Raw genomic sequence first — 27,937 nt, 5'->3', positions numbered from 1 at the left:
TCTGGCCCGGAGGTCCAAGGAGTGCTGCTCTCCCAAGTGCAGACCTACTGAGGACCCGCCCAGAAAGGTGCCCAAGGGTTCAGAGGCTCCGGGAGCTACAAGGATCCATAAGGTCAGAGGTTTAGCGGTGCAGAGGGCCACGGATGATTTTTCCTCCGAGGAGTCTGATCAGGAGTTGCCCTCAGGAGATGGTCCTCAAGATGCTGTCCCGCCCAAGAGTGGTCAGAATCCAGAGGATGAACCTGGGAAGGTTCCTTCCATGGAGGGGGACAATTCCAAGGTTTCAAAGGGACGAGCTGAGTCCTATGATCCTGTATGTCTTGGCGGAGTTAGGGATAGTGGTTCCGCCTGAGGAGCAGGACCAGGACACAGTGGACCAGGTGATGGCTGGCTTACAGGGCCTAGCCAGGACTTTTCCTTTTCATAGGATGGTCAAGCAATTGGTGGTCAGGGAGTGGGACACTCCAGAGACTGGCCTTAAGGTCAGCAGAGCCATGGATAAGCTTTATCCCTTGCTCAAAGATACTTTGGAGCTCTTGAGGGTACCAAAGGTGGATGCTTCTGTGTCGGTGGTTACAAAGAGGATCACCATTCCATATGCTGGCGTGGCAGCTCTGAAGGGTTTGCAGGACAGGAAGCTTGAGGTGCACCTCAAGAAGATTGTTGAGGTTTCTGCTCTTGGCATCCGTGCCGCAGTGTGCAGCAGCTTTATGCTTCGGGCTAGCTTGAGATGGGTGCAACAGTAACAAAGTGCCAGGGATCTGTCGCCCCAGGAATCTGAGCAGGCGAAACACTTGGAGGTAGCGGTCACTTATGGGGCTGATGCTTTATATGATCTTATTTGCCCTTCTTCTAGAACATTGGTGTCCCTAGTCTCAGCCAGGAGGCTTCTATGGTTATGAAACTGGTCAGCGGACATTTCATTGAAGGCTCAGCTTGGGGCGCTGCCTTTTAAGGGCAAGCTTCTTTTTAGCAAATACTTAGAGCAGCTGATAGAGCATCTGAGAGATAATAAGGCACAAGCTACCAGAGGATAAGCCGAAAGGGCCCAAAGGATTTCTCCCTGTTTGCTCTCACTTTCTAGGGCAAAGGCGTTTCCGTCAGAGCAGATCTCCAGGTGTGGGCCAGAGACAGACCTCGGGGAGGTCTTAGTCTTAGTTCGCTCCTCGTCCTTTTGTGGACGAGGAGCGAACCGAGAGGGCTCCGGCCAAGGGGCTGGCAGAGCCAAGTCTGCACAATGAAGTGCGGCTGGCCAATTCCTCAGTCCCAGTCATTGGGAGTTGGTTGACTCTTTTTTACGAGGAGTGGGTCAAAATCACATCGGACTAGTGGGTTCTAAGTGTGATAGGACAAAGCTACGCTTTAGAATTTGTTCTGCTGCTAAGAAACCTGTTGATGATATCTCAGGTGCTTCACCACCAAAGAAATTTTCAGCAGACCATCCAAAGACTGATAATGCTGGGAGCTGTTGTTCCCATCCCCCAGGAGGAGCAAGGGATGGAACGTTACTCCATTTATTTTGTGGTACCAAAAAAGGAAGGAACTTTTCATCCAATTCTGGATTTAAAGAAGGTGAACATAGCTCTCAAAATACCCCAGTTCCGGATGGAAACTCTGAGGTCTGTCATTGCAACGGTACAAAGCTTGGAGTTTTTGGCTTCCTTGGATCTAACAGAAGTATGCCTACACATAGGAATCTGCCTGGACCATCAGAGGTATCTCCAGTTTATGATTCTCGGGAGGCACTTTCAATTTTGCACTCTTCTGTGCAATGGCCCCAAGGACCTTCATCAAGGTGATGGTGGTGGTGGCAGCCCTCAGAAAGGACGGGGTGCTGGCTCATCCATATCTGAATGACTGGCTGATCCGAGCAAAGTCGGAGGACCTTTGCAAGCAGGCGGTAGATGTAGGGTTGCACCGCTTGAGATCCTTGGGCTGAATAGTGAATCTGTCCAAGAGCCATCTTTCTCCTTTGCAGGTTCTGGAGTTCTTGGGCGCGCTCCTTGATACCTGAGTGGGGAAGGTATTTCTCACAGAGGAGCGGGTTTTCAAGCTGCAGACTCAAGTTTGGAAACTCTTGGAGGCCCGAGTGCCCAGGTTCTGGGATTACTTACAGGTCCTCTCTTCCATGGCATCTACCTTGGAGCTGGTCCCTTGGGTGTTTGCTTATATGAGACCTCTACAGAAAGCGTTACAATCCTGGTGGGATCCAATGACAGAGCAATTTCATCTTCCACTGCCACTTAGAGTCAGCCAGGTCAAGTCTTTTGTGGTGGCTTGGTCAGGACCATTTGTGCCGTGGGGTGGACCTGGAGGTGCCACAATAGATGGTAGTGACACCAGTCTTTCCGGTTGGGGAGCAATGTGTCAGTTTCAGTCTGTGCAAGGCCAATGGTCGACGGAGGAAACGTCATGGTCCATCAGTCACTTAGAGATGAGAGCAGTGTGCTTGGCTTTGCAGGAGTTTGTGTCCCTTGTGCGCAACCGCTCAGTTAGGATCCTGTCGGACAATGCGACGACGATCGCCTACATCAACCGCTAAGGTGGTACCAAGAGTTGGGCGGTTGCTCTAGAAGCAGAGATGCTGATGGACTGGTGGAGCGGCATCTTGCCATGATAGCAGCTTCCCACATAGCAGGGTCGGACAATGTGCAGGCAAATTTTCTCACCCGTCAACAGTTGGATCCCAGAGAATGGGAGCTATCGTAGGAGGCAATGAGTCTCATTATGGGCAGATGGGGCTTCCCTAATATGGATCTGATGGCAACTCAGCAGAATGCCAAGGCACCCCGCTTCTTCAGTCGCAAAAGAGAGCGCAGAGCGGAAGGGGTCGATGCCCTGGTTCTTCCTTGACCACGCAATATCCTGATTTTCATGTTCCCACCATGGCCTCTGGTGGGCAAAGTTGTGAGAAGAATAGAGCTCCATCCATAAACAGTGATTCTCCTGGCACCGGAGTGGCCACAGAGACCTTGGTTTGCAGATTTGGTCAATCTAGCAGGGAATGGCCCATTAAGACTGGGTCATCTGCCAAATCTCCTATGCCAGGGCCCCATATTTTCAGATCAAGCGGATTGCTTTTGTCTAGCGGCTTGGCTTTTGAAAGGAGGCAATTAAGGAAGAAAGGATATCTGGAGGATGTTATTTCTACTCTGTTGCAGGTTTGAAAGACATCTACTTCTTGGCGTATGTCCGGGTTTGGAGACTCTTTGAGGCATGGTGTTCGGAGCAAGGGGTTGATCCTCAGCGAGCGTCGGTGGCGCAGATTCTGGCCTTTTTTGCAGAGTTCCCTGAGAGTACAGGTCTCAGCCCTGGGCTGTTTGCGAGGCAAGATTCATGGAACAACCCTAGTGGCACATCCAGATGTGGTACATTTCCTCCGTGGAGCGAAACACTTGTGCCCTCCAGTTCATAAGGTGTGCCCTTCATGGAGCCTTAACTTGGTCCTCAAGGGCATGTGTGCGGCACCTTTTGAGCCTCTTAAAAAGGCCACTGTAAAGGATCCCACTTTGAAGGTGGTTTTCTTGGTGGCAATTTGTTCAGCTAGGAGGTTGTCAGAGCTTCAAGCCCTATCATATAGAGAAGCTTTTTTGCGGATTTCGGATTCCAGAGTCTCTTTGCGAAGGTGGCTTCGGTGTTCCACTTAAGTCAGTCAGTCGAGTTGCCAGCTTTTCCAAATGTGGAGGTTGGTGCACTCATGCAAAAGAATTAAGGTGTCTGAATGTCAGAAGGGCTTTGTTGCAGTATTTTAAAGTCAATCACAGCTTCCATTTGTCGGATCATCTTTTTTGTGTTATGGAGTGGTGCAAAGAAGAGTCTTAAGGTGTCAACAGCCACAATCGCGCGATGGTTAAAGAATGCCATTGAGTCCGCGTACATTAGTCAGGGTCATCCTGTCCCGGAGGGGTTAAGGGCTCATTCTACCAGTTCCCAGGTGGCATCCTGGGCCGAATGTCAGCAAGTTTTGCCGCAAGAGATTTGCAAGGCGGCTACTTGGAAGTCATTGCAAACTTTTGCCAGGCATTATCATTTGGATGTACAGGCCCCATGGGCTTTGGTGAGAGTGTACTTAAGAGTGGGAGTCTCGCAGTTCCACCCCATTTAATGAAGCTTTGGTACATCCCAGGAGTCTGGACTAATCTGGGTACGTACAGGGAAAGGAGCATTGGTTCTTACCTGCTAATTTTCATTCCTGTAGTACCACAGATCAGTCCAGAGTCTCATCTGGTGGTGGAGAGGAGGTTTGGAGAGTCCGCTCCATCTCTTTGCTATAATAATTCTGAAGAATTCTGAGGAATGGCACAGGTTTATCATTAGTCTTTCAAGAATGGTTCCAAATTTGGTTTTGATTCTCGATTATGAATTTCTTCTTTCCTCTGCTTGTTTGGGGGATATTATAGTGTTGGGTTATTAGAAGTTTTTTGACTAATTTCTGCTTGGGTACTGAATAATACTGAGAGACTACAGGTGGCACACCGGGTTAAGAGGCAGGGTCTGTGAAACTTTCTCTGTCTCCATCTGCTGGAACGGAGGCAAAACCCAGGAGTCTAGACTGATCTGTGGTACTATAGGAACGAAAAGTAGCAGGTAAGAACAAATTTTCCTTTTCTGTACGTGAGGCTGCTTTTCTGAAGAGATTCAACAAGTGTAGATAAAATGGGCTTACAGAAGCAGCCAGTAACAGATGCCAAGTCTTTGCCTTTGCTTTACTTAAGCTGATAAACCGGATTCTAGTTATGTAGAAATGCCCATGCCATTAATATATATACTATAACTTTGGACCTGCCCAATGGCTCAGTAGCAGTGCACTGCCTTGTGAAAGGGCCCAGGGTCAATCCCTGCTTCAGAAATTCTCATCCCCAGATCGGCTGGGAATATGGATGTTGCAGAAGCAGTGTTCGCAGCCACCGGTGGGGGGAGGGGACGGTATCATGGTAATTGCTTAGGGATGATGGCCAGTGACCAGATTCAGAGCCCGTGATTCCAGAAGGAGTCTGATGAATGGCTCCCATTAAAGAATTGTTACTGCAACGAGGGAGGGAGAAAACAGGGGACACCTATATCATTTTGAAAACTATGGAGTGAATTTTCAAAGTACTAATAGCATATATGTGTGTGTAAGTAGCATACTCATTTCATTTCATTAATTAAAATTTATTAATCCCTTAGCACAAAAAGGTCTAAGCGATTTACAATAAAACATACATAAAGCAATTTAAAAACTACATATAAAAATAAAAAACAATACATAATACATTACAAAACAACATCAAATCACTAAAATTAAAAATTAAAAATAAAATTATAAAAGAAACACAAAAAATTCCAAACAATAATCTGTATTGAACCAGATCAATCAAAAAGATACCTTAACCATCGTCAGTTATTCAGAACCCACCATAGGCATATTGCAAGAGGAAGCTTTTTAAAGAACACCTGAATTTTTTTATATTATCTTGTACATGCACCTCAAAAGGTAAAGAGTTCCAAGTCGTGGGGGCTGCAACAGAAAAAGCTGTTTCACATGTGGTAGTAAGATGAGCAAGGCGGATGGAGGGTATATCAAGTAATCCATGTTGAGATGACCTCAATTCACGAGTCAGCTGATATATTCTTAATAAAGCATTAGATCATGGAGGAGAGTCAGGGCTAAGAAGTTTAAACACAATCATGGAAATTTTATACTTAATATGTTCAGAAATTGATATCCATTTCAAATGGGAAAGAATGGGCAAAATATGATCAAATCATTTTGTGTTCGATACTAATTTCGCAGCAGAATTAAGTAATAACTGTAAGGGTTGCAAAGTGGACTTTAGTAAACCTAAGAGCAGACTATTACAATAGTCAAGATGTGGAAAAATAATAGCCCGTACGATAGTATGAAAGTCAGAATTATAAAGTAGATGACGTAAACCTGATATCAAATGTAATTTGAAAAATCCAATTTTGATAAGTACTTTAATTTGTGATTTAAATGATAAAGTGGCATCTATAAAGACGCCAAGACTTTTGATAGGTATTATTTTATTAATATCGAAAGTACACATGTACATTATGTTTCACATGCACCTATATATATGAAAAAAAAAGGACATTCTGAGGCGGGGCCTACAGTTACACATGGAAATTGCTGTTTTATAATATATTTACGCATGTACATTATACCTGTTAATTATCTTGTGTAATTGATATCAGACTTGTTTATTGTGTGCTGTAGGCTGGGTGGGGGGGGGGGGTGTCTGGCTGAACTGGGGGGAGTTCAGGCTGAAGAATCAAGAAGGTCTCAATGATCTGGAGAAGGCCTGAATGAATTGGTGGAGAAATCAGAAAACTGGTATTTAAATTACATGTGCATGTTTTAAAATATAGTGACTTCTGAGTGGAAATCAGGTATTATGCAAGCAAGTCCTACTTTTTCACACGTAAAATATATGCACATATATTTTAAAATTAGGTAGGAAAAGTATGTGCTTTCAATGCATTGCATATATTTGCATGTATACATACATGTGTAGGTTGTGGAGTAGAGATATGCATATTTTATAATATGAGTGTTTCTAATTTGCATGGGTTACAAAATACTATTGTAGATCTCTGTGCAGCCATATACGCGTATATATGTGGCCATGTGGAGTTGTTTGAGGGTTACTATATATATATTATATATAAAATCTCAGCTGATTCACCAAGCTTGGAATAGCTGTGTTTGCAATGTGACTATCTCAGCACTGATTTTTGGGTGAGGCTATTGAAGTATGGATCTTTGGTGCACAATCCATTTACTGTTGCTTTCTTTCCACATAACAAAAAACATATGAAAATTTAAGATGTTCTCTAAAGGTAATAATGGAGTAAGAAACATGTTCCAGAGAAAGCAGGTTAAGAGAGAGCATGTAAAATAATGTTAAATTAGATGCTTATCTTACAGATACTGTAAGGCATAACACATAGTCAATGCTGGCAGATAAAGATCAAAAGGGCCCATCCACTCTGCATACAATACAACTAAAACGTTAAAAAGATTTTCTTAAAATATCTTAAGCATAAAAAATGGCCCAGTGCAGGTTATAGTATCTCTCCAGTAACTTCATGCCTGACTGAAATCCTACAAATTATAATTCAGTAAGGGAAGTGACAAAATAAAAATTAAAAAAAAATGCTGTGCCTTCTCATTTGTGTTATTCCTTGGTTTAGGAAATCCACAGCTTCCACCACCCATAAATATTTTGAGAACCAACTGGCACACCAGTGCATACACCAAAGGATCGTACAGTTATGTAGCAGTTGGATGCTCAGGACAAGACATTGACACAATTGCTCAGCCACTTCCTGAAGGACAAACTGCATCCAAGGTAATTTTCATTACACACAACACTGAAGGAGATGGGCATGTAAGGGATTTCAAGTAAGTAAACACTTGCCAGAAGTGGAAGCATGTGCTGGAGCCGAGTGCTGTAATCTCTCAAGGCATGTTCCAAGTCATTAGCAATACAAGTCCCGAATGGTAAGAGCTGCTAAATTTTTTGGAGATTAGCATGCTTATGGTGTATGGTGACCAACCTTTAATGGATTCTCTGAGCCACTTTCTAATTAAAGAGTTAGACCTGAGATGTGTTTCATTATGATATGAAGGCAAAAAGGGTAAAAAATATTGAGAAAACATAGTAATGATGGCAGAAAAGGACTCAATGGTCCATCCAGTCTGCCCAGCAAGCTTCTTATGTTAGTATCTGTCGCACTGCGCAGGTTACTCCCATGTTTCTCTTTTACTGGGTGATGAGTCTTCTTGAAAATTCATACAGTGTTGCTTGACATGCTTTGCCTTAGAAGCAGTCTTGTGCTTTTTCTCTTAGGTCGGCGTATCAGTATCCCAGACTGTAAAAGTCAGGGCCCGTGTTGGTTGTCACCTGAATCCAATACCTCTCCCCCCAGCCGTCAAAGTGGAGAGCAATGTTGCAATTGCGTCAAAGGCATCAAAGCTTATTGGTTAAGGGTAATAATCCCATGCTTTATAAGGGTAGTAACAGCTACTCCGTGCAGGTTATCCCCATGCTTTTCTGTTCCCCAGACTGTAAAAGTCGGAACCCTTGTCGATTATTGTCTGAATCTAATTCCCTTTTTTCCCCTGCCACTGAAGCAGAGAGCAATATTGCAGTTACATCAAAGCTTCTTGGTTAAGTCATAGTGGATAACACATTGAAATAGTCGGTTCAGTGTGCTGCGGCAGTCAAAAAAGCAAACAGAATGTTGGGAATTATTAGAAAAGGAATGATGAATAAAACGGAAAATGTCATAGTGCCTCTGTATCGCTCCATGGTGAGACCGCACCTTGAATACTGTGTACAATTCTGGTCGCCGCATCTCAAAAAAGATATAATTGCGATGGAGAAGGTACAGAGAAGGGCTACCAAAATGATAAGGGGAATGGAACAACTCCCCTATGAGGAAAGACTAAAGAGGTTAGGACTTTTCAGCTTGGAGAAGAGACGACTGAGGGGGGATATGATAGAGGTGTTTAAAATCATGAGAGGTCTAGAACGGGTAGATGTGAATCGGTTATTTACTCTTTCGGATAGTAGAAAGACTAGGGGACACTCCATGAAGTTAGCATGGAGCACATTTAAAACTAATCGGAGAAAGTTCTTTTTTACTCAACGCACAATTAAACTCTGGAATTTGTTGCCAGAGAATGTGGTTCGTGCAGTTAGTATAGCTGTGTTTAAAAAAGGATTGGATAAGTTCTTGGAGGAGAAGTCCATTACCTGCTATTAAGTTCACTTAGAGAATAGCCACTGCCATTAGCAATGGTTACATGGAATAGACTTAGTTTTTGGGTACTTGCCAGGTTCTTATGGCCTGGATTGGCCACTGTTGGAAACAGGATGCTGGGCTTGATGGACCCTTGGTCTGACCCAGTATGGCATTTTCTTATGTTCTTATGTAAGGGTTCTAATCCCCATACCTTCTGTTAAGGGTAGTAACCGCCACACCAGCAAGTTAACCCCATGCACCCTTTCCTTCATTTCCATTCTCTAGTCATTAGGGATCCACAGGGCTTATCCCATGCCTTTTTTAATTCTTTGACTGTTTTCGTCTTCAGCACCTCCGGAGGAAGGGCATTCCAGGCATCCACCACCCTCTCCGTGAAGAAATATTTCTTGTTGGTTGTTGTTGGTTCTGAATGGTCCCTGGTGGAGTTTAATTTCATGAGCCCTAATTCTACTGATTTCTTTCCAAGGAAGACGGGAAATTCATGGATCATTAAAACCTTTCAGGTATCTGAAGGTCTGCATCATATCTCCCCTGCACCTCCTCCTTCAAGGGTATACATATTTAGATCCTTCAGTTTCTCTTCATAAGTCTTCCGATACTGACCCCACACCATTTTGGTTGCCCTAATTGGACTGCCTCCATCCTGTTTCTATCCTTTTTGAGATATGGTCTCCAGAACTGAACACATTACTCTAGGTGAAGCCTTCCCAAAGATATGTACAAGGACATCATCACCTCCTTTTCCTTACTTGTTATCCCTCTCTCTATGCAGCCCAGCATTCTTCTGGTTTAGCTATCGCCTTGTCACATTGCTTCATCATCTTTAGATCACCAGTCACTACTATCCCAAGGTCCCTATCTTGGTCTATGCACATCAGTCTTTCACACCCCATCATATACAGCTCTTTTGGATTACCGCATCCCAGATGCATGACTTTGCACTTCTTGGCATTTAATCCCAGCTGCCAAGTCTTCGACCACTCTTCAAGCTTTCTTAAATCACTTTTCATTCTCTCTATCCATCAGGCATGTCCACTCTTTTGCAGATCTTAGTATCATCCGCAAATAGACAAACTTTATCTTCTATCCCTTCCACACTGTTGCTCACAAAGATATTGAACAGAACCCGTCCAAACAACGATCTCTGTGGCACTCCACTTAACACTGTTCTTTCTTCAGAGTAGGTTCCGTTTACCATTTCACATTGTCTCCTATCAGTCAACCAGGTTCTAATCCATGCCACCACCTTGGTGGTTACTCCCAAGCTTCTCATTTTATTCACAAGTCTCCTATGTGGGACTGTATTGAAAGCTTTGCTAAAATCCAAGTAGCTCACACCTAGCACTCTTCCTTGATCCAATTCTCTAGTCATTCAATCAGATTTGTCTGACAGGACCTTCCCCTGATGAAGCCATGTTACTTCAGGTCCACCCGATTGAAGATAGTTCACTATCCTTTCCTTTAATGGCGGCTTTATTAATTTTCCCACCACTGAGGTAAGGCTAATTTCCAGCCTCCTTTCTGCTAGTACTCTTGTGAAGTGGGACCACCACTGCTCTTCTTCAGTCCCACGGCACCACTTCCGTTTCCAGGGGTCTCTTAAACAAGTCCTTCAGTGGACCCGTCAGCACATCTCTGAACTCCCTCAGGATCCTGGGATGTACCTAAGAAATAAGAAACATAAGAACATAAGAAATTGCCTTGCTGGGTCAGACCAAGGGTCCATCAAGCCCAGCATCCTGTTTCCAACAGAGGCCAAACCAGGCCACAAGAACCTGGCAATTACCCAAACACTAAGAAGATCCCATGCTACTGATGCAATTAATAGCAGTGGCTATTCCCTAAGTAAACTTGATTAATAGCCGTTAATGGACTTCTCCTCCAAGAACTTATCCAAACCTTTTTTTTTTTTATCATTTTTACAAATATATCAAGAATTACTTGAAATGAAATACATACTTCGTAGCACTTTAACAATTAGGATAACAAGTTAACCAAAATATAAAGGATTTTATCCTCCTCTCATTCACTTTATAATATAATTGTAATACAACAATGGTAAATTCTACAATGGTAAATTCTACAAAGGAAAAATCCACAATTACAAGCTACGTTGTATATCATTAAGCCCTCAAATATCGGTCCAAAATTCACACAACCTTGGGAATTTATTTAATCAACAGCCTGATAAAGGGAGTGCATTTTATTATAAGAACATAAGAAAATGCCATACTGGGTCAGACCAAGGGTCCATCAAGCCCAGCATCCTGTTTCCAACAGTGGCCAATCCAGTCCATAAGAACCTGGCAAGTACCCAAAAACTAAGTCTATTCCATGTTACCATTGCTAATGGCAGTGGCTATTCTCTAAGTGAACTTAATAGCAGGTAATGGACTTCTCCTCCAAGAACTTATCCAATCCTTTTTTAAACACCGCTATACTAACTGCACTAACCACATCCTCTGGCAACAAATTCCAGAGTTTAATTGTGCGTTGAGTAAAAAAGAACTTTCTCCGATTAATTTTAAATGTGCCCATGCTAACTTCATGGAGTGCCCCCTAGTCTTTCTATTATCCAAAATTCTCTATGATACTATGATAGACTTATGATTACACTTTTAGAAGTATACAATCAATTTGCTGGGGAGGAAGAAACCACTGTATTCTTTTTACTAGTTATAAAAGAAGTTAATTGGGACGGTTGAAAGAACAAAAAGGAGTTACCGTGAAACTTAAACATTTACAGGGAAATTTTAACAAAAATAAACCTCCCATTTCCAAAATTTGTGATTTCAACAAGAGAAATTGTTGATGCCTTTTCTGCGTCGACCTTGAAAGGTCAGGAAAAATCTGAACTTTATAACCAAGAACCATTTCAGTACGATGGGAGAAATATTTTTTTAAAACCCACTCTTTGTCAGATTCGAGTAGAAATACTACAATTAAGGTAGACTGTTCAAGGACTACTACTATGTCCAAATTTGGTGTTTCCCTGGGTGCCAATATTTGAAAGTTGTCAGAATCAATCCCAGTTTTCTTCATTGGAGGAATATGATATACTTTGGAAATAATAGGTAGAGCTTCCTCTGTAATTTTTAAAACTTCCAACATATATTTTCTTCAAAGCTCCTTAGGTGTCATATATGGCAATTTGGGAAAATTAATGCATCTCAAGTTTCTTGCCCGCATCTGATTATCCAGGTTCTCCATTTTCTGATGGAGTATCTGATTCTCCTTAATCATTCCAAGTTGTGAATTATTCATACTTTTCATTTTTACCTCCAGGGTTTGTGTCTTTTGTATGTTTCCAGCAGTAACCATTCTCCCTTCTAATTTTTCCACACTTTTAGCTGTTGTTAATATTTGATGTGAGATGTTATTATTAGTCTCTTTTATTGCCTCCCAAATAGTTTCTAATGTGAAAGTTTGAGGCCTTACCAGCTCACAAAATTGTCCCAGGCTTTCAAGTTCTCCAACAGTTCGCTCTGGCGTCTCCCTTCTCTGCGATTGTTGTACTGCTTCTAGTGTATCTTCTCCCATCTCCCGACCCGGATGGAGTAACGCAGAGTTACTTCCCTCTGTCAACTCGGTCTCCAGAAAGGGTTCTCGTGAGACACTCAAGTCCAGTACCTCCGGTTCCTCCCGCAGTTGATCGTCTCGTCTCTGCGCGGGATTCTCGGGTGGGCGTCTATCCTCTGGCGAGAATGATGTCGACAGCTCAGGGCCAACCTCGGACTCCTCTTCCCTCCAATTGTCGGCCAGCGAGCTCATGCCTGGAGCCTCTGCACCCCAGCGTAAGTGAGCATCAATGGGGCCTGTGACCGGCTGAGTCGAGGGGGGCTCCAGAGCTAGCCGCTCCCTCGCTCTCTTCTTGTGGCCAGAATGTGGCATAGGAATTCAGTCGAGGTAAGTTGGAGACGTTCACACACGTCTTACCTCTCCGCCATTTTGGACTATCCAAACCTTTTTTAAACCTAGCTACAATAAATGCACTAACCACATCCTCTGGCAACAAATTCCAGAGCTTAATTGTGTGTTGAGTGAAGAAGAACTTTCTCCAATTAGTCTTAAATGTGCTACTTGCTAACTTCATGGGGTGCCCCCTAGTCCTTCTATTATCCGAAAGTGTAAACAACCGATTCACATCTACTCGTTCAAGAACTATGATTTTAAAGACCTCTATCATATCCCACCTCAGCCATCTCTTCTCCAAGCTGAACAGCCCTAACCTCTTCATCCTTTCCTCAAAGGGGAGCTGTTGCATCCCCTTTATCATTTTGTTTGCCCTTCTCCGTACCTTCCTCATCCGACTCCATGGTCTTGTCCACTTTTAATTTGTCTAGCTCTTCCCATACATTCTGTTCCATAAACAGAGTTTCATCTACCCCATCCCTATCTACGGTCTTCTAAACCAGCTATGGTCCTTCTTCAGTGAACGCTGAACTTAGGTATTTGTTTAATATTTCCACCATTTTTTCATCTCTGCATGCATTGATCCGCATCACCTTTCAGTTTTACTATACAACTTCCAGCCTGCCTTCTTTTTCTGATATATCTGAAAAATGTTTTGTCACTTTGCTTTACCTCTTTGGCAATCCTTTCTTCCACTTGACCTTTTGCTTTCCTGATTTCCTTCTTCAGTTCCCTTTGTTGGGATTCTTTATACTTCTTGAATGCTGTTCTTTTTGCCTTTGTTTTTTTTCAGCCACCTCCTTTGAGAACCAGATAGATTTCTTTTTCCTCTTACTCTTGTGTACTTTTCTAACATATAGTTCCTGTTCCTACCCCAGATCAGCCCAGACAAGTCGGTTTTGCATCCCTTCCAGCAGATGGAGGTAGAGAATAAAAACTTTTCAGGCACTGCTACATAACGGAGAGTGCCACCTGCAGTCCATCAGTATTTCTCTGTCTACAGCAGATAGTAGAGGTGCAAACCTAGTCTGAGAGAAATTGGAAAAAAATAAAGTCTGAATTTTTAGAAGAGGTGCTCTCTGAGGTGTTAGGCACCTTCATGGACCATCCCTCAGGTAGAGCCAGGTGAGCGGGGATTTGGTGATCCCTGTCTGGTCTCTGCCTGCTACATCTGGAGGAATTGAGTCAGGGTCTGGCTCCCTCTCTCCTTCCGTGATCTCCTCTCCAGTGCCTTTAAATTGTTAAAAAAAAAAGAAGAGAAGGCTACAGAAGCACGAAAGGCAGGACATGTGGTGCATGTTTTCAGCAGGAGCTATTAGAACCACAGAGAGAGTGCAGTCCCTCATCAGCACTGGGGTCCGGAACAGTTCGAGGAGGGTGACTCGTACTGGCAGCAGGGCTCTTTCAGTAGCGCACCTCTGTGGGCCTGCTTAACCGTGCAGAGCTGTGCTTGGGCCATGTGGACAATTACAATGGCACCATTTCAACTAGGGAGAACCTGCAGGACATGCAGTTTGCTGTGCGGCTGGCTTAATTCTTCTGTGTTTTGCACGGACTATGCCTGGGGGGGGGGGGGGGAACCTCCACTGAGGCAGATAGCATGAAGAGAGTTGGCAGGGTCAGCTGCAGAGGTCCTGGGGGAGGGGGGGTCAGGAGTGCAGCTAATTCGGCTGAGGTACACAGTAAGAAGCAGGATGCTTCCAGGGGGCCCAGGGACTCCGCTCCTTCTCTTACTCCTATGGACCAATCTGTATCAGAGGACCAGGAATGGGGGGTGTGAGAGTCTGAAGGAAGCATGCAGGCTGAGGATTCCATGGAGCTGGAAGATTTCTCGGCAGATTTTGTTCTGCTCCTTTACAAAGCCTATTTGGCTAGGAAGGGAGCAGGGAGGAAGCGGCCCCAGGGCCAGCAGCTGCTCTCTAAGGCCTAGATTTATCAAAATGCAGTAAATATCGCATGCGATAGGAAAAGGGGTGTGTTTTATGGTAATAGCCTGTTTATCGCAAAGTGCGCTATCTTAGCGCTTCTCATAGGTATTACTGCAGAGTGCGATAACTTTTTCGCATTTTGCGGTAAGTACCACAATTGTTGCAATTCCTACCTACAAACACTGGGGGTGGGGGGGGGGTGGGAGAGAGTTTTCACAACCTAGCTTGATGGACTCTACCTGGGAAACATCAAGCTAGGTTGAGAGAATATTGTACAAATCTCATCTTTGTGCGAGTTTCCTCACTCCGAAGGTCATCAAATCTTTACAAGAGTGTACTGCTCTGTTTGTACATCTCACTCTGAATGTCAAAAGGGCCCCTAACCCCTACACTACTACTTAAACCTCACCTCGAGTTACTAGGTAGGCCTCATATAGAGGTATAAATACCTAAGTACTAGAAGGGCCTTATAGTTTCTCTCTCTCTCTCAGAATACTATGTGCGAAAATATCACAAAGTGCATTAAAGCCATATTGCACAGATTAACGCAAATGAAAAAGGTGTAGTTACTTCCTGCGTTAAAACCGTGAGATATGGCTTCGGTTTGCGAAGCCAGCCCACTTGGGCATAAATCCCACCCCAAACTCTTCCCCCTTTTCCGAATTAGCATCGCATCATGCGTTATGGCGTTTTCGCATGCGCTAAGGCCGATGCGCTATATGAGTTGGTTTGCACATCAGCCAGAAGTATGGTCTCAGCAGTTACGGCTCACCTGCTATTGTGGTTGCAAAACTGGTCAGCGGATATGTGGTCCAAGACCTAGTTCTGTAATTTCCCCTTTAAGGGGAAGCTGCTGTTCAGTGAAGATCCTGACCAGCTGATGAAGCATCTGGAAGAGTCGAATGGAAACGTGTTGCCAGAGGATAATAAGAGTGGCAAGAAGAATTTTCCGGCCTGTCCCCATTTTTAGGATATGAAGAGGTTTCACTTCAGCAAGAGTTCTTCAACCTCGGGACAAAAGCAAACCTCAGAAATACAGCAGTCCCTTTCATGGTGTCCACAAACCCTCCAGGGACTCTGCCAGTCGGCACTAGAGGAGGAAAGTCCTCACAATGAGGCCAGAGGGGTCCACTCTTCCTTAGAGACTGTAGGGGGAATATTAGCCTGTTTTTACGGGGAGTGGACCAAGATCACGTCGGACCAATGGATCTGGGAGGTGGTAAAGGGCAGTTACGCTTTAGAATGTTTGCGCCCAGAGAAGCCTTTCTGGAGTCTCATTGCTCGTCTCAAAGCAAGTGAGAGGCGGTTGCAAGGTCTGGATGCAAATGTTCCAGTCCCGCCAGCAGAGCAGGGACAGGGGAGGTACTTGATTTATTTCATGGTTCGATGGTACTTTTCGGCCTATTCTGGATCTTCAGAAAGTCAATTTGGCATTGTGAGTCCTGCACTTTCATATGGAAATATTGCAGACGGTGATAGCAGCATTCCACAGGGGAGAGTTTCTGGCGTCACTGGCCCTGACAGAAGCCTACCTGCATATTCCTATATGAGCGGAATATCAGAAGTTTCTGAGGTTTATGCTATTAGGGCAGCACTTCCACGGACATTCACAAAGGCAATGGTGGTGACAGCAATGACCCTCAGAAGGGAAGGGATTCTAGTTCATCCTTACCTGGATGACTGGCTCATTTGGGCAAAGTCGGAGAAGAAATGCTGTCATTCAATGGGTCATGGAAAGGTTGCGATTGCTGGGTTGGGTGATAAACCTGGCAAAGAGTCATCTAGTGCTGGCCCAGTCTTTGGAATACCTAGGGCATGATTCAACATCTGGATTGGCCAGGTGTTCCTGACTTTAGACAGAGTAGAGAAGTTATAGACGTAAGTGACTCGTCTATTACACCTCTTGGCGCCCAGGGTCTGTGATTATTAGCAGGTGCTGGGCTCCATGGCATTCATGTTAGATTTGGTGCCGTGGGCATTTGTTCATATGCATCCACTCCAGAGGGCACTTTTATCCCGTTGGGATCTGTTGTCGAAGTATCATCTTCCTTTACCTCTGCAGGAGGAATGCAGATCCAGTCTCTTGGTGGCTGTCTCGCCTTAATTTGGAAAAGGGAGTGGACCTGGAGACTCCAGACTGGGTGGTGGTAACCACTGATGCCAGCCTCATAGGTTGGGGAGGGTGGTCTGTCAGGGATGGATGGCTTAAGGTCTGTAGGTGCCAGCAGAAGCATCCTGGTCTATCAATCACCTGGAAATGAGGGTGGTGCACAAAGCATTGTCATTCCTTCTACACGTTTCAGGAAAAATGGTAAGGATTTTCTAGGACAATGCGATGACAATGGCGTACATCAATCATTAGGGAGGGACAAAGAATCACAGGGTGGCTCGGGAGCTGTTTGCCTGGGCAGAACTGCACCTGGAAGGAACAGCAGTGTCGCACGTCACAGGAGTCGACAATGTGCAGGCAGACTACCTCAGCAGGCAACAGCTAGACCCAGGGGAATGGGAGTTATTCTCGGAGGCCTTCAACCTCATTTGCATTAGAAGGGGCAACCCACAGCTGGATCTGATGTCGTCACGCAGCAATGCCAAGGTGGTTTGGTTCCTCAGTCACAGGCGGGAGGTCGGGTCCAAGGGGATGGATGCTCTGATACTTCCTTGGCCAAAAGAAATCCTGCTCTGTGTGGTTCCTCCATGGCCTCTCGTAGGTCGCATCTTGCGTTGCATAGAGGGCCACCCAGGGAAAATGATTCTTCTGGCTCTGGAATAGCCGCGCCATCCGTGGTTTGTGGATCTGGTACATCTCAGAGTAGACGGGCCTCTCAGGGTTGCTTCAGCAAGGATCCATCTTCATGGATCTGGCAGATTACTTTTGTCTCACGGCTTGGCTTTTGAGAGGCGATGCTTGCGGCTGAAAGGGTATTCTGAGCCGGTTATTGCCACCTTGCTGCACAACAACGGGTGTAACAGATTTTTCTTTTAAATTAAAGTGAGTTTCTGGTGACACATGAGTCTCTTAGACTATCCAAATGAGATTTATATTTTCTTTAAATTACAGGTCATATCTGCACAGTTTACTAGTAGCAGAATCTAGATGAATCTTTCAGGAGCTACCATCATGTTGGATCATTTCAGCGCCTGAATGAATCAGCCTGAGCTTTGAATTTCATTGCAGCTATATTTCTTATCAGAGAGCCCTCCAGCAATGATAATATAAGGAAAACCGCATCATCCGGTATATGTGGAAGGCAATTCCCACCTGAGTAAATGGCTTTTGAAAATTGCCCACCTTATATGCAGATAAAAGTGCATGCATTGTTCCACGACATGTACTTTTACCTGCATTTTCAAGGAGGTGTTCCCGAGACTAGGTTAGGCCAAGGGAGGCAACAATGTGCAGTTTTGCATTTTCAAAACTATAATGTGGTATTTTTCAGGGGAAAAAGTAACTGCAAAAATTAAAAAGTAGGTGAAGATCTCTGCATATACATTTTCCCTGGGCAATTGTCAAAGGGACAGTGTGCATGTCCTTTCCCTTTGAGAACTGGTGCCAAATCCATGGAGAGGCAGGAGAGATTTATTGTGCCTCACCAGCAGAAGAGAATAAAAGGTACCATAGTGGCAGGGCTTCTGCAATTTCCCAGGCCCCAGCAGCGGCAGGAAGCAGTCCGAGGCGAAGAATGGAGACCATGAGATCAGCTCCACAGCTGTGGGTCCAGCAGCTGGTAGGGTTTCCCTGGCCCCACCAGCTGCAGGAAGTGGGAGGGGAGGAAAGGGAGTGAGTGAATGAAAGAGAGAAAAGGGTTGGGGGAGAGGAGAGGGGAGGGGAGGGGAGTAAGAGGAGTGCCAGAGGGGGAAGGGAGGGAAAACGGAGGAGGAGGATGGGAGGTGGGCATGCCACAGTGGGGAGGGAAGGGAAAGGGTTGAGTGAGAGATAGGGAAATGCAAAGTGGATGAGGGGAGGGGAGTAACAGAAGTGCTAGAGTGTGGAAGAAGGTTGAGTGAGGGAGGATGGAGTGCAAAATGGATGGGGGGCATACACACGTTTTCCCCATCCCTCCCCATACACACAGGGATGAGGAAAGGAGGGCAAACTGGAGAATGTAAGGTGGAAAGAGTGCCCCCAGCCATACACACACACATTCATATTCACTCATTTCCCCCACCCACACATACATACACAAGAGGCCTACAAAGTGAAGAATGCAACGGGGAAAGGATACATAAACATATATCCCACACCTTCCCTCACTCATCCCCCTCAACCTACCCACACACATACATACAGGGGTGAGGAGAGGGAGGGAATGCCCTCACCCCTACACAAGCATTTATTTTCTTGTCCCTTGATTATTGTAATGCTCTGTACAATGGCTTACTCAAACCACACTACAGTCGCTTCAAATTATCTAAAACTCTACAGCAAGAATCTTAACTAAAGTAAGTTTCAAAGACCATATCACACCTGTACTTTTCTCAATTCCCTGGTTGCCAGTACAATCGTGCATTCAATATAAAATTGCTTCAATTATCCATAACCTCCTACACAATATAAACTCCCCCTGGATCAATTTCACTCAGATTTTACACTCCTCAGGCCAACAACTACTAGACATTCCCTCCCCCGTGGCTTGCTCATTTGCATGCCACAAGAGAGATTCTTCTCAAAAGCCAGACCTAAACTATTACAACTTTGTTGTCTCAACGATCCTAAGGAATTTAGAAGCGCTCTTAAAAACCACTTTCAATATCACATTTCGAGACCTCCTTAGGTTGTGAGGTGCATCTCCCCATAACATCTTCCTCCTCATTTGTTTCAGAGAAATGCACAATTGTTAGCCTCCCTCTGTAACGCTGTTGGATGTCTTCCCTGATACACTGTTGGGTATTATTCTGTTAATGTATATGTTGGATTTTATGTATGTTTTTATATACCCTGCCCCAAACCTTGGAGGGAGCGGGTTTAAAAGGACTTTTAAATAAATAAAATAAATACACTATTATCATCCTCCTCCCCACACACACACACACACACACACACACGGGAAGCAGTAGGAAAGGGAAGGGGGTTTAATGAGGACTGTAGAGTGCAAGGAGAGGTAAGTAAGGAGGAGAAGGAGAGAGGAGGGAAGAGAGACGGAGGAGCAGGAAAGGGGAACAAAATTGTGAAGGAGAGGACAGAAGAACAGCCCGTGGCATGTGAAGTAAGGCAGAGGGGAACAAAGCGTGCATGCAAATTCACTTCTTCCCCTGCCACTCATCCCATGCACCCCACTCACATTACACCACACCACCAGTCTGCCCCAACCCCTCCGCTCACATCTCTCAACACCATCATCTCTCCCTGCGTGCACTTACACAGACCACCCACCCCTCCGGTCACACCTCCCTCCTACCCCCCCAATAAACACATGGGTTAAGAGGGGGAAGAGTGCCCCCACTATATATATCCCTCCCACACACCCATCCTATACCCTCACCCCACCACACCCAGAAGTGAGGAGAGGGGGACAAAGTTGAAAATGAAAAGGGAAAGCCTGCCCCCAGACACACACACACCCCCCTCCCTACCTTACCTCCGCCTACCCCACCACTCCTTACCCTACAGATGGGATTGGCGAGTGAAGCAAGCAGGGGCACAAACCCTAGTATATATAGGGGCGGATTTTAAGAGCCCTGCTCGCGTAAATCTGCCTGGATTTACGCGAGCAGGGCCCTGCGCGCCGGTGCGCCTATGTTCAATAGGCCTACCGGCGCGCGCAGAGCCCCGGGACTCGCGTAAGTCCCGGGGTTTTCCGAGGGGGGCGTGTCGTGGGGGCGGGGCCGATCGGCGCAGCGTTTTCGGGGCGGGACGCGGCGTTTTGGGGGCGGGCCCGGGGGCGTGGTTTCGGCCGGGGGCGTGGCCGCGCCCTCCGGAACTGCCCCTGGGTTGCGTCTAGGCGCGCCAGCGGCCCGCTGGCGCGCGGGGATTTACTTCTCCCTCCGGGAGGCGTAAATCCCCCAACAAAGGTAGGGGGGGGTTTAGACAGGGCCGGGGGGGTGGGTTAGGTAGAGGAAGGGAGGGGAAGGTGAGGGGAGGGCGATAGCGAATTCCCTCCGAGGCCGCTCCGATTTCGGAGCGGCCTTGGAGGGAACGGCGGCAGGCTGCGCGGCTCGGTGCGCGCCGGCTACACGGAATAGGCAGCCTTGCGCGCGCCGATCCAGGATTTTAGCGGCTACGCGCGTATCTACTAAAATCCCGCGTACTTTTGTTGGCGCCTGGAGCGCCAACAAAAACGAACGCGCCGTTTTTGAAAATCTACCCCATAATGTACTCCATTATTCACACAAAAATAAAACAAAACTTTCCCTTTGACTTCTTGATGCTTCATACACAACTCTGCAGACTCCTGAAAGTCATGAAAATATTGAAGTCCTTCCTTATATAATAATAGAGAAAAAAAAAAAAGACAACTTTGTAACTAAGTGCTAACGTATATTCTCCTGTGTTTGCCTTCAGCCTTTGCAGGTTCTTTTTGCTGGAGAGGCCATGCACCGAAATTTTTATTCCACCACCCACGGGGCCTTACTTTCTGGTTGGAGAGAAGCAGATCGCCTCATTTGTCTGTATGATGCTCAACGCTGCAAAGCAAATCTCTGAAAGCTACTCAGCACTTTTTCTCTGTTAAGATTGATGTTAGGTTTCTTTCAACTCTTACTGAGCAGTTTTCATTTTTCTTTCATTGTTTCAGAACTGCTCTCTTAGTTTGAACAATTAGTATTTTTAATTGAAATTCTACTAAATGACAACTATATTTTAAATTTAATGTTAATTCCCTTGCAGTTTATGAAACTGAAAATGTAGCACATGACTTACCATCAAGCTTCTAATGTCCCTTGCATTTAGCAATAGTTGTTCGAGCCACTGTTTGCGTGACTCGCCTAAGGATGTGTGTGTTGCATAAACTGAAATGGGAAGGTCGTGTCTATCCACTGAAAACTACAAGCAGCTCTAATATATAATATATATATTTGAATGAAATAGTAATTTCTATATTTTTAAATATGCAGTGTTTTAATTACCCCTCACCAATGGAACAATATCTTTAATAATGCAGATAATCCTCCAACTTGGGTCACTTTGGCCCAGTTTCCAAAGAGCAGGAATTTGTATCAGTAAAACCATAAACACAGTGACATACCACTTTGTATTCTTAGCTTAAGACACCAAAGACCCAAGTTGCAGAAAAATATGCTAAGACACTTTTTCAGGAAAGCTTTCAGGACTCCTGCTGTACTGCAGTTGCTCTGTGATAAAAATGAAGAACTTCCGTTTCTAGTGCTGTCAATTCAAAGTCTTACCATGGGCACTAAATTCTTTAAAAATATTTCTTTTATAAATCTTTTCTGTTGCCATTGGGAAAACAGCTACTTTCCTAGCCAGGAAGCTAGAAAGAACTCAGTTGGTTTAAGCTTCATAACGTACAGGATATGAATAAATGTAATTTACTTTGCTTAACAGTCTGGAGTTCGGTATAGTGCAAACACTTGTCATCAGGTGAATTTTCACACAAAGGGCAGTCAGTATGCTTTTCTTTTATATTCTTCTCTCAAATCTCAGTATTGATGCAAACCAAAATAAAGCATTTTGCTTAACCTTATTTGATATTTTTATTTTATTTATAGAGTGCCTTAATCCAAAGTGCAGTTAGCAAATCCACACCTGTTTTCATCATGATAGTCTCAACAGTTTCTCGTTTGCAGAGTTATATTTTTTTTATAAAATTTTAAGGAAGTAGCTGAGTATGTGACTGAAGCAGAAGAACATCAAATGTACAGAGGCACAGTTATAAAAGGACTACTTACAAGATGACCCACCCATTAAAGGGGCAGTACTATTTTACAAAGCAACAGATTGCATACCACAAAGATTAGCTTTAAGTCCACCATGGGAAAAAAACAAGGACTTCATTGCTTCTAAATAGCATGCTGCAAAATCACTTAAACTATTCAAAGTAGTTACTTACTCTGGAATGAGTTGTTTCTAAGATCTGTGAGCTTTTCCAAAGATGTGGGAGTAAATTTTAAACTGACCGCTTTGCTGCAAAGTCTGTGGGTATTTTCTAAGTGCAGACTTCCCTTTTGCAGCTTGCCACAGGACAAAGTACCCCTGAACTTTTGTACCTACTTTCTGTGTGGATGGATTTTTCATGGAAAATAATGCACCCGGATTGGGAAAAAACAATCTGGGGCCGATGCAATACAGTGTGCTCAGCCGAGCGCACTGTTTAACCTGCAGTTGGATGCAGGTTTTGTAGGTGCGTCCCCAGCCCCTTTCGCTAAAAAGGGATTAGCGCCTTCACAATGCTCATCCAAAGCGCTGTAAAACTAAGCGCTCATCACATGCAAATGCATGTTGATGAGGCTATTAGTCACTGAAATGCAAAAAAAAAAAAAAAAAAAAAGTGCGTCCAAATCACATATTTTTGTGCTCAGAAATTAACGTCTGCCCAGAGCAAGTGTTAATTTCTGAGCGTCCCCAAAAGGTTGTACAGCAAAGCAGAAAATAGTACTTTTCTGTACATCCTCTGACTTAGCATCATGGTGATATTAAGTCGGAGGAACAAAAGATTAAAAAAAATTTTTTTTTCAAAAAAAGTGCCAACAGTCAAGTTGGAAACAGATGCTCAGTTAACCAGCATCCGTTTTCCGAACCCATGGCTGTGCACCGATTAGGAAAACAGATGCTGATAAATTCAGCATCCGTTTTTTTAACTAGCGGACAGCCGACTTCTTCTGGGCACCTGCTGTCAAGGAGGCGCTAGGAACACGCAATCGACCATAGCTCCTCCTTGACAGCGTGATCCTTAATTTAAATATTGCATGGTGCCCCCTGGAGGGGTGCCTGGGGGCACGATAGGAAAGTGGGCGCTGAACACTCAGTGCTCGCTTTCAGCGCATTTTTTTTTGCATCAGCCCCGGTGTGCGCATTATTTTCTAATCCTGCCCTCAACCCCGGCCCCAAAAAAGGAAGCTAAACTATGCACTGAATAGCACGCTGTATGTACTTTTCAGCAGACTGAGGCAGGGTAGTTTTCAGACAGCCAAGTCATAGGAGTAAAATACCGTTTTCCATTAAATGGAGTACCCAGGTTGCCCTCAGCATACCTGGGTACTCTCCGGATTTAGCCCGGAGACTCCAGAAATTTAGACAAATTTCCAGGTCTCCGGGCAAGATGCTAAAATCTCCAGGATGCCGCTATTTCCGCACCTCTCGCGGCACACGTGCTGGAGCCACTGTATTTCCGTGATTGCGCATTGCTGATCACATGCGCACACTGAAAAACACTCCACGGCTTCAATCCCAGAGAGAGAGAGAGAGAACTATAAGAAGGCAAACGTGATGACTATATATACACCACAGTAAGAGCACAATTTCAGCTCGGGGTGGATGGGTTGGGCAGGGTTTCATTGGTCTGCCTGATGAATTGATGATTAATATTAAATATTGATACTGATTATATTGATTGAATAATAGTGATGAATTGGTGAATAAATCAATGATTATATATATAAGAATGATAATAAATGATGGTGATAAATGGCCTGGGGAAGGGACTGGATCAATGCCTTTTCTACGATCGTGTGCATAGGTTGGGATGGCAACTGTGGGGAGAAGCTGGATCAATGCTATTGGTCAACGTGGCACAAGTGAATGGGGAGCATTGCTAGGGAATATATAGGAAAAGGACTGGAGAGCCGAGGATCAGGCAGGGGTTAGGGAGGGAGAGCACTAGGGATCATACCTGGGAACTCTCCGGATTTGGCCCGGGCCAATACCAGAAATCTCCGGATGCTGCAGCAAAACCAATCTGCTTGGACCCAGAAAGAAGAAAGGAATGTCATTGGTCTGCGCTGCTGAAAAAGAAGGAACTTGACAGTGATTTCTACCATCTCCATACCATATAACTCTGCTTCCTCATGACACCACCTGCTCCTGCACAGCCTGTTTCCTGTATTCAGCCACTTGCCTGCCCCATCCTGTTTGCTTTGGCCAATTGACATTGCGATTTCCTGCCCGTGCATCAAAGGAGAAGTAAGAAACAGGCAGCTTCCACTTCTGCAGCACAGAAGGAAGAGGCTAAGTTAGAGTCTGCTAATTGCTAGTGTGTTTTGAAAGGGGGCAGGGAGAGAGAGAATGAATGAGCATGTCTGTGAGAGTATTTGTGTAGGAAGAAGAGATCTGAGAGTGTGTATGTAGGTGAGTAGGAGAGAGCTGAGTGCAAGTAAATAGGCATGTGTGTATGGAAGAGGGAGAGAAATAAGTTGAGTGTGTTGGGAGAATGGCAGAAGTAAAGGTGTAAATGGACATGAGAATGAGCAGTGAAAGTAAGTGTGAACATGTAAAAGTGTTTATGAGAACAAATTTGTGAGCATCTGGTCCCACTGTGCAGTTGCCCCCCCCCCCCCCCCCAATCCATGGTAATTTCAGGGTGACTGGAAGACAAAAGTTCTCAGGTATGGCCTTCAGAATGTCTCATGCTTGTTGTATATATGGAGGCTTCTATTTGGCAGCAATAACCATTGGGGCCTCAAGGAGAAGAAAATCAAATTCTATTTTTTTTTTTTTACACAGCATTAGAGCGCAGCTAATGATTTTTAAAAACTTTAAAATGCGCCCTTCCCCGGTCCCTACTGCAGCAGTTTAGCTGTGTTTTTATCCTTTGGTAAAATATTAGAATAACCTGTAAGAACAGCTATCGGTTTCCCCATAAAGGCTACTAACAACATCACCGGCCCGCCAGCAACTTTCGGTAGGGTTTGTACCTCAGGCAATGGAGAGTAATATGACTTGCCTAGCGTCACAAGGAGTAACAGTGGGATGTGAACGCTGGCTTCTTTGGTTAACCCATGCAGTCCCAATATGACCACGTGCTCAAATAAAAGTACAGCTCTTTGTACATACATTGCATCAGAGCGATAACTCCGTCCCTCTGGGGGACTCTTTTTCGTGACGTACCATATAGCCCCTGTTTCCGTACGTACCACTTATGCTGCAACACCATGCACGGCTGCTGCTCTAGGTGGGAATCGCTGCTTTTCTTTCTTTTTCTTTTGCTGTCTCCTGGTAGCTTTTGATACTATTTCCTCATCTCTCTAATATAACAAACATCAGATCTTCAGAGTTTGGGGGCAGCTTTTGCTGTGAGCTGTCTTTACCTGGCTGTCAGTCTCTTAGTATCATACACAAAAGTAAGTAAAAAAATAATAATTTTGCTAGTTTACATTTACAAACTGTCAGATTTCCTAGGTATAAAATGCAATGTTTGTGTTATGTGTTAAAATAAGCCTAGCGATCTGTCGTATGAATTTAGTTTTTCACTGTCATTAACTGTCTTTCTGTGACCTACAGGAAGTGATTTCGAGCTATACGAGAGGAACGGCGTGGACACCGTGTAGCTAGTTTTTTAAACGGCTTTTCTAGACCAAATTTAAAGGGGAAGGGGTCCAAAGCACACATGTAGCCCATTCTTCAAAAGACCAAATAAAGGCTAATATAAATATTTTCAATAATTATTTTATTACTTAAGTATTAAAACAACATCATCTTATAGTTTATATTCAGTATGACAACATATCCAGAAAAACACGTGCATACATAAAACTGCATCAAGCAAAAATCAAAAGAAATTAAATTCTGCAATTAAAACCTTTTTAAAACAAGCTATCAAACATAAGGCCTGTAGGCTGCTTTCCGCCCACCAAGGTTCTTTAAAGCTGAGACTATAAAGTTTTGAGCAGAAGATTTGGATGGGCGTATGGTCTCTGTCTAACTTACTTGCCCCTGGTACAGCCCCTTTTTACCTCTGAAGTAGGCTCTGGCTGGAGAATGTGGGCAGGCGAGGAGACTTGACTCTGGGATGGGTTCTGGCAGAGCTACCGGCTGCGATCCAGGAAGGAGATTAGCTTCTGGCTCTGATACATGCCAGCCTGCTGGGGCTTGCTCTCACCCCTCACTGTCTGACTCTGTGTTGCTCTTCGCACTTGAGTAGGGTGTCTCCTTTCTCTGGTCTCCTGCCCCGGTCTCTTGGCCACCTCTAGTCTTCTCCCTCCTCGATAGCAATGGGTGCTTATTTGCTTCAGGCTTCCCTTTCTTTTCTTTCAGGGGTCCCTTCTCTGGTTTCAAGGTCGCTCTTGGGGTGCACTCCTTCAGGGGGATCCTTCGCCACCAGGGTTGCTCTTTTTTTCTTTATTTGCCCCCTTCTTATAATTTCCAGTTGATAAATATGCATAAGCTCATAACGTGATGGGTAGAGAGTCTGCCGCATTGCAGGTCTTTTTCCCCCTTCCCGTTTCTTCGGGGGCGAGAACTGCCATGTCTGTATGCCAAGCTGTGTGCCAGAGTGTTTTTCTCTGTCTCCAATTGCCCCCCTTTTTCTTCCAAGGGTGGGGTCTTTCCGACCTTGCCTTGGCTGGTCCCTGACTCCTGGCTTATGAGTTTAAGTTGCAGTATTGTCTCTGTCTGCTTTTTTACTTAAACAGGCACTTACAAAGTATTCTTCAGTGTATAAGGGCAAGGTTTCTTGTTTTTCCCCTAAGACTGTGCTATTTTAAACTTCACCTGGTCAAAAGTTCTTTCTCTTGCTGTGACAGTGCTTTGGGGGCCTGTCAGTATTTGACCTGTACATTTCTTAGCTATTATGATTCATATTTGGTGATTCAGTGGTAAAACATGAGTTCCCTGTACTACCCGGATCAGTCCAGACTGCTGGGTTATGCCTCCCTTCCAACAGATGGAGTCAGAGAAAAAGCTGAAAGGCACCCCCTGATAACCCGGTGTGCCACCTGCGATCCTCCAGTATTTCTCTGACTCCAGCAGATAAAGGAAGACACAACCTACGGTCCTGTTCCTTGCAAATTTGGTTCTTATCTATTTTGAGAAGGGGTTCTTCTACCCTTACTTGCCTTTGACTAGATCAGCTCTTAGGAAGTTGCATTAAAAAAAAAAAATTATACAAATAACTGAGTACAGATCTTCTCACAGGAGGGAGGGCAGTTTTTGTCTCTCATCCCTGATAATAGGCAGGGCTGGGCTTCTTGCCCTAGAGCCTGTAGACCCAGAGAGTGTTTACAAGACCCGGTGAGTAGGGGGGAATTTACCGGTGGGCCGGTACCTCCCCCCTACAGTTCCAGAGAAGTTTCATTCCTCTGAAGGGAGCTGTCATTGTGTGCTTAAGACCAGGGACGTGCACTCCCCTGCTTACTCGGCTCCATTTAAAAAAAAAAAAAAAATCAAGCCTGCTTTATTCTCCCAGGCCTCCAGAGGAAATACTTCTATT

At 44.8% G+C, this 27,937-nt stretch overlaps 2 protein-coding genes across 5 annotated transcripts in view; both read left to right on the top strand.

Annotated features, from left to right (window-relative positions):
* PAOX (polyamine oxidase) overlaps positions 1-22,258 on the top strand; it is a 56,537-nt gene extending 34,279 nt beyond the window's left edge. Inside the window, exons 6-7 of the mRNA XM_029609600.1 lie at positions 7,198-7,355; positions 21,118-22,258. Of these exons, the coding sequence (XP_029465460.1) occupies positions 7,198-7,355; positions 21,118-21,258 (299 nt within the window). The 3' untranslated portion in view covers positions 21,259-22,258. The remainder of the gene's footprint in view (positions 1-7,197; positions 7,356-21,117) is intronic.
* A 3,308-nt stretch (positions 22,259-25,566) lies between these two features.
* Positions 25,567-27,937, top strand: part of MTG1 (mitochondrial ribosome associated GTPase 1) — an 86,023-nt gene continuing 83,652 nt past the window's right edge. The window contains exon 1 of one of the 4 annotated variants that reach the window (XM_029609603.1): positions 25,567-25,850. Coding sequence is in view for 1 of the 4 variants with exons in the window: in XM_029609604.1 (XP_029465464.1) it covers positions 25,662-25,681 (20 nt within the window). In the remaining 3 variants the exon portion in view is untranslated. The remainder of the gene's footprint in view (positions 25,851-27,937) is intronic. The other 3 variants (XM_029609601.1, XM_029609602.1, XM_029609604.1) reach the window with 3 other exon arrangements.

This window comes from Rhinatrema bivittatum, chromosome 7 (assembly GCF_901001135.1).
Source record: "Rhinatrema bivittatum chromosome 7, aRhiBiv1.1, whole genome shotgun sequence".
Taxonomy (NCBI): Eukaryota; Metazoa; Chordata; class Amphibia; order Gymnophiona; family Rhinatrematidae; genus Rhinatrema; species Rhinatrema bivittatum.
Note: the sequence above shows the minus strand (reverse complement) of the source record. Positions and strands in the feature narration are given on the sequence as shown.